The following is a 7,539-nucleotide window of genomic DNA, read 5'->3' on the forward strand; positions in this document are numbered from 1 at the left end:
CGACTGGCTCCCCCTTGTCAACTTCACTAGTTACATATTCAAAGAATTCCAACAGATTTGTCAAGCACGATTTCCCCTTCACAAATCCATGCTGACTGTCTGATCCTGCCACTGCTTTCTAAATACTCCATTATAAAGTCCTTGATAATAAGGTTGCTATACAAGGGAAAGTCTTTTTCCTTGGTTGGATAAGGCCATTCTTAAGAATTATGTTACTCAACACATGACAATGTTTTTTCCCCCCCACATTCATTCAGCGAGTTAAAATTACAACCAGTTAAATCTGCTATCTACTTTTCATCTGTCTTGCTCATACAGACAAGAGGTAATTAAAATCTGTGGTTCAATTATCATTGGGCCTATCATTGACAAGAGCCATAAACAAAAGTCAACGTTGAGTAAATCAAACACAGCAACTCTTTATTAAAAAGTCTGAAGCACTGTTTTAATCAGATAACCTCGTTATCTAATTTCCAGAAAATACAAGTCAAGTTTACCCAACTTTCCAAGGTAAATCATCAGTAGAGATTTTGGGATAACCCTCATGAGAAGCTACAAAATATTTGTTTAATATCATGCCCAGTAAAACGCATGTCATAGTCATAGCTTTAAATATGGACTGTACCCATATGAAAGCTTTAGGATTTGCCTTTATTTAAAGATTGACACGGATGAACTGTTAAGATGTGTGCCAAAGGGGTCAGGTGACCTTTGCAAATTCAACACAGACTATCAAGCTTGAGGAAAGTTCTGAATTGAAACATAATTGTGGAGGGGAGGGGGTCTTCCCTTGAATGGGCTTGCTCCTAAGAGGTTGGTTTAATAAAAGATCTCAAGGTTAAGGATCCTCAAGGAAATAGTGAACACAGTACGATAGAATTTAGCATTCAGCTTGAATGTAAGAAAATTGGGACTGAAATATCAGTGTTAAACTTAAAGGGGAATTAAGAAGGTGTGAGGATGGAATTGGGAAAAGTGGATTGGTCATATAGATTAGTAGATGAAACAATAGAGGAGCAGTGGCAAACATTAAGAGAGATCATTCATAACTCCCAGCAAAACTATATGGCGGAGGAGTTAAACAGATATTTTGCATCAGTCTTTACAGTACAGGATATTTTATTTATTTGTCACAGGTAGGCTTACATTAATACTGCAATGAAATCACTGTGAAAATCCCCTAGTCGCCACACTCTGGCGCCTGTGCGCGTGTACTGAGGGAGAATTTATAAGCTATAAGCATCCCAGAAATAGTAAAAACAAGGGGAAAGGAATTAAATACAGTCACCATCACCAGAGTTTGGAAAATTTGGCATTCAGCCAAAACTCCATTCACTGCAACAAGACAGGAGAATCCCAGCAGTGGGCGAGGTTGGAGAATTCCAGTCTTAGTTTTAGGCAAACTAGTGCCAAGGATTGGAAAATTGCCAATGTGGTACCCTTGTTCGAAAAGGGAAGGAGGCAAAATGCAGGAAACTATAGGCCAGTTGGTCTAACTTCAGTTATTAGAAAAATATTAGAATTGATTACAAAAGGAGAGAATAACAGTGCATTTGGAAAGTCATAATCTGACCAGAGTCAGCATGGTTTCATGAAGGGAAAATCATATCTGACAAGTTCTTTGAGGAGGTTATCAACCAGAGTAGATAGAGGAGAACCAGTCAATTTTGTATATTTGGATTTTCAAAAGGCATTTGATAAGGTGCCACTCATGGGAGTATGTAGGACCAGAGGGCATAGTCACAGAAAAGGAGTTGCTCATTTAAGATGGATTTGAGGAAGAATGTCTTCTCTCAAAGAGTGGTGAATCTTTGGATTTCTTTGCCCCAGGAAGCTATGGAGGACGAGTTCTTGAACATTTTCAAGGCTGAGATCGATAGGTTTTTAATCAATAGGGGAACTCAGGGTTACAGAGATAAAGTGGATTTAGTGGGTGTCATTTCAGCCATGATCTTATTAAGTGGCAGAACAGGCTCGAAGGGCTGAATGACCTACTCTTGTTCCTATATCTTACGGGCTTATGTTGCATTCACACCTGCATTTGGTCGAAGTTTACTTCAAAACACAGAATCAATGAATGCCTGGACTCCATGTCTTCAGGTTTGCAATGTAACAAAGGAAAACTGCCAAGATCAACCTTCCGTAAGCTAAACGTGAAAGATCACCATCTACTCTATTTTGTATATCAATGGCCATTGCCTATGTCACTGACACTGATTCTCCATTACTGAAATCCTTTTCGCCAAAACTCAAAAAAGAACTGGGCAGTCTGTATAATAACAGTGACAAGACAACAGCGACACGGAAAGGCTGTGTTACTTTGCCTTACAGGAATCAAGAGACTTAAAAGTGTTTTTAAAAAAGCCTACCAGCCCAGTTACAAAGCTCTGAGTTCACCGTTAAAGAAACTGGACCTCCTAATATAAGTCACGAGTGCCAGACTTCATGACTTCCTGAACATCTTCCTCTTCGAAGGAATCCTGCAAAAACGTGGGTCTGTTTCCACCTGAATTCATTTGAACTACAATTCAAGAATGGGAAAAAGCTACCTGCTTTACTCGACTCAGGCACATGAACTGCTAACTATTCTTTTGGTTTATATTTGTTGAAGTGAACCATCTTCTTGCATCTTTCTTGAGTATGTGGTGTTTATCTATTAGAATCACAAGTAGGCTTACATTAACACTGCAATGAAGTTACTGTGAAAATCCCCCAGTCGTCACATTCTGGCGCCTGTTCAGGTACACTGGGGAAGAATTTAACATGGTTAATGCGCCTAACCAGCATGTCTTTCAGACTGTGGGAGGAAACCGGAGTACCCAGAAGAAACCCACGCAGACACGGGGATAACAGATTTTGCACAGACAGTGACCCAAGCCAGGAATCGAACCGGGTCCCTGGCACTGTGAGGAAGCAGTGCTAGCCACTGTGCCACCATATCGTGACTGATGTGACATTTAGATCTTTTGAATTCATGTGTGAATAAATAATCCTCCATATTTACATCCCCAGTCTGCTGCCTTTAAAATTGACTACACACTATTGGGAGGTTTCAAAACACCACACATCTACCTTTTCAAAAACAAAACCACACTGATAATGGACAGAAGGAAAGTGAAAGTCCAAAGGTTAGGTGGATTGGCTATGCTAAATTGACCTGACTGTCCAAAGATGTATAGATGAATTAGACATGGAAAATGGACAGGGTTATAGGGATAGGATAGAGGGGCGTGCCCAAGTGGGAAGCTCTTTTGGAGGGTTGGTGCAGATGCAATGGGCTGAATGACCTATTTCTGCAATGTAACAATTCTATGGAATTTAGGCTCTCAGTTCACCTTTCCTTCCTCTATCCAAAACATTAAAGAGGGTGTCCTTTAAACCAGCGTGCATTTAACTTAACAATGTAACACAAGGTTAATAGCAAAAGAATCAGTTAAAAATATTTCAATATGAACAAAGCATGTACTTAACCAATAAGCCCTCACGACAGAAGTTGCATTCATATAGTATCTCATCACATTTCAGGATGTCCCAAACGACTTCAGAGCTTTCAGGCAATTGTGCCACTTGCATGCAACAGCTCCCACAAACAAGTGAGAAGAATGACTAGGTCATGTGGTTTTAGTGGTATTGGTTGGAATACAAATGTTGACCAGAACTCAGACATTCTGTTCCTGCAGCCACAGTGCATTGCCCCTCCCAACCTCTGCGTGATCGCTACAGATTTTGACACAGGAGGTCGCCTTCTGCAGGACTGGAAGTTCCCGCCACCAGGATGGGCCAGAAAATCCTACCAATAACCTTGATCCCACTACAAATTCCCTACTCTTGTTTTCCTTCCCTGACCTCCAAGGTTTGACAGGAGAACTTCAACATTTCATTCGACTTCAAGCTGAGCAACCATATCCTGCAAGTAAAAAAAGCTATGTCTATCACTACTGCATTGCTCATCTGGTCTCCCCTCAGCCTTTCTCCCACTAAAAATTTAATCTATACCTTTGTCACCTCCATATTTCAATATTCCAATGTTTTTCCTAGCCAATCTTCCATTCTCCACCCTCCAGAAACTGCAGCTCATTCACACCTTCCACATTCCAGCCCACAATGCACAATATTTATCACCAGAGATTCATACTGGGTAAACAGAGGCCAAAGCTTAGGATTGAAAATTAATACCTCAAATTCAATTCCTTCATGATTTCACATCTCCCTAAATGCAACTTACTTTTGAGCCCTACAAACAACGACTACTAACCCACACACAAAAACTCTCTAATATTGGATTTCCTCCTCCTTTCATCCCATATCAGCGACTATACTTAAAAGACGTTCTTTCGATTAACTTTTGGTCACCTCCTTATATCTTTGACTTGCCATCCAGTTTTAACATAATGCCATTATTGTTAAGCACCTTGGGATGCCGACGACATTATAACCATTATACAAAATAAACTTATATTTTGAAATCATAACACAAGGGTTTTTCATTAATGATTCAGTTGAGTGTACCATTCTAGCGATAGCACTCTACATATTCCTTATAAGTTTGAACGCAATTGTTTACCTATGGTCCACCAGCTTTTTCCTTCTTGGGATACAGGCATCACTGGCAAAGACCAGCATTTCTTATCCATCCATAATTGCCCTTGAACTGAGTGGCTTGTTGGGTGATTTCAAAGAACAATACAGCACAGGAACAGGCCCTTTGGCCCTCCAGGCCTGCGCCACTCATGTGCCCAACTAGACCATTCGTTTGTATCCCTCTATTCCCAGTCTGTTCATGTGGCTATCTAGATAAGTCTTAAATGATCCCAGCGTGTCCTCCTCAATCACCTTGCTTGGCAGTGCATTCCAGGCCTCACCACCCTCTGTATAAAATACGTCCCCCTGACATCTGCGTTGAACCTTGCCCCCCCCTCACCTTGAACCCGTGACCCCTTGTGTTCGTCACCTCCGACCTGGGAAAAAGCTTCCCACTGTTCACCCTTTGTGTCGTCCGCAAACTTACTGATCACACCAGCTACATCTTCCTCCAAATCATTTATATATATCACAAACAGCAGAGGTCCCAGTACAGAGCCCTGCAGAACTCCACTAGTCACAGGCCTCCAACCGGAAAAAGACCCCCCCACTGTTACCCTTTGTCTTCTATGGCTAAGCCAGTTCTCCACCCATCTAGCTAGCTCACCTTTTATCCCGTGAGATTTAACCTTTTGCACCAGCCTGCCATGAGGGACCTTGTCAAACACTTTACTAAAATCCATATCGACGACATCCACAGCCCTTCCCTCATCAATCATTTTTGTCACCTCGTCAAAAAACTCAACCAAATTCGTGAGGCATGACCTCCCTCGTACAAAACCATGCTGTCTATTGCTAATGAGATTATTCAGTTCTAAATGCGCATATATCCTATCTCTAAGAATCTTCTCCAACAATTTCCCTACCACGGACGTCAAGCTCACCGGCCTATAATTGCCCGGGTTATCCTTGCTACCCTTCTTAAATAACGGGACCACATTTGCTATCCTCCAATCCTCTGGGACCTCACCTGCGTCCAGCAAAGTGACAAAGTTAAGCACAGAGCACAGTTAAGAGCCAACCACTTTGTTGGAGACACATATAGAGCAAGTGAGGATGGCAGATTGGCTATTTATTAGCAGAACATTAAAGGACATAACATGGATCTTTTTACAGCAATCAATGATAGCTTAAATTTTAGATTTATTAATCAGCTGCCATGGTTGGATTTGAACCAAGAGCAATTAGCCTGGATCAGAGACTACTAAGCAATGACATTACCACTATGTCACCATCTCCACCACTTAGTTTGTGGAAGAATAGAGTTTATGAAAGAACAGACCTGTCATTTTTTTAAAATCCCTGGTATTTCCCACAACAGGGTCCAGCTGCTGGGAATCCACAGATGGGTTGGCTGTGCCACAACAAATGATTTGCCTTTTGAGGAGCCTATAATGTAATATTCCCCCCAAATACACTTGGCTGCGGCTGGTATCAAGTAAAGATAATGGTGCCTGAACTAATGAAGGAGCCGAGCTGGTGGATCTGGATGTTATTCACCTCCACCCCACCCCCAGGAGCTGCCGGTTGTTTTTAAACACATGTGGTTCCCTGCCCTGCAGCAGGTGTGGTAGCGGGAGAGGGGGTGGTGTGAGAGAGGGAGAGGTTGGCCCTGACCTGCTTAAGGTCCAGCACTCCGTCCTTGGCCTCCTGCAGCAGCGACACGAATCTGGTGGTGAGGAGCCCGAGACTCTTCTCGTGGCGGCCGGGCCCCGGTCCGGAGCTCAAGCCCCGCGCTCCGTGACCCGCGCCGTCCCAGGCGCTCGCGTCACCGCCGGACTCGGCCATCGCCACGGCCGATTGTGACGTCGCGGCGGCCCCGAGCAGCCAATCGGGCGCCGGGGAAGGCAGTTTAAAATCCAGGAAGTGACGTCTGAGGCCAGGCAGCACCATAGCAACCGAGCAGCAGCGCGCGCTGTCCTGGGCGACCGTTGGTCGATGCGTCCGGAGAAGCGCTCAGTCCCCGGGCCGGAGGAAAAGAGCGGAGTACAAACATGTCTGCTTAAACTAAGAAGCTTGACCATCCAGGACAAAGCAGCCCACTTGATTGGCACCACTTCAACAAACATCCACCCACTCCATCATCAGCAGCAGTGTGTGCTATTGACAAGATGCACTGCAGAAATTCAGCAAAGATCCTTTTTTTTTGTTTTTATACTTTTCCAATTCAATCAAATCAAGTCCAATTCAGAGTCTCAACAAGTTGAGACATTTCTGATCCAGGCTGACAAGACAGGGCATGCAATCCTCTACCCTGTCTTGGGCCTGATCTGCATGAGCCAAGCTGATTGGAGTAGGCGGAGAATTCCTTCTCCAAGGCTTGATCTCATTTGCATCTTAGCCAAAAGGCCGAGATACCACTTTTAAAAATTACTTCATATGAAACATATGAAGCTTAAATGCAACCCAATGACCTCAACCAAGTGCAGCATCCGCATAACTACACTTGATCTTAGCCAAAAGGACGAGAAGCGATCCTTAGACAGCACCTTCCACTCCCACCACCACTTCCATCTAGAAAGCCAAGAGCAGCAGATACATGGGAACACCACCACCTGCTAGTTCCCCTCCAAGCCACTCACCATCCTGACTTGGAAATGTATTCAGTAAGAGTTTTAACAACACCAGGTTAAAGTCCAACAGGTTTATTTGGTAGCAAATACCAAATAAACCTGTTGGACTTTAACCTGGTGTTGTTAAAACTCTTACTGTGTTTACCCCAGTCCAACGCCGGCATCTCCACATCTTGGAAATATATCACCATTCCTTTGCAGTCACTGGGTCAAAATCCTGAAATTCCCTCCCTAATGGCACTGATCCACCCACAGCACGTGGACCACAGCGTTTCACGAAGGCAGCTCACCACCACCTTGATAAGGGCAACTCGGGATAAACAAAGAACAGTACAGCACAGGAAAAGGCTCTTTGGCTCACCAAGTCTGCGCCGATCACTTCCTA

At 43.6% G+C, this 7,539-nt stretch overlaps 1 protein-coding gene across 1 annotated transcript in view; it reads right to left on the reverse strand.

Moving 5' to 3' along the window:
* Window positions 1-6,837, reverse strand: part of LOC144495701 (transcription factor E2F5-like) — a 30,622-nt gene extending 23,785 nt beyond the window's left edge. The window contains exon 1 of the mRNA XM_078216034.1: window positions 6,199-6,837. Within this exon, the coding sequence (XP_078072160.1) occupies window positions 6,199-6,474 (276 nt within the window). The 5' untranslated portion in view covers window positions 6,475-6,837. The remainder of the gene's footprint in view (window positions 1-6,198) is intronic.
* Window positions 6,838-7,539: the final 702 nt, after the last annotated feature.

The sequence above is a fragment of the Mustelus asterias genome, chromosome 7, assembly GCF_964213995.1.
Source record: "Mustelus asterias chromosome 7, sMusAst1.hap1.1, whole genome shotgun sequence".
Classification (NCBI taxonomy): domain Eukaryota; kingdom Metazoa; phylum Chordata; class Chondrichthyes; order Carcharhiniformes; family Triakidae; genus Mustelus; species Mustelus asterias.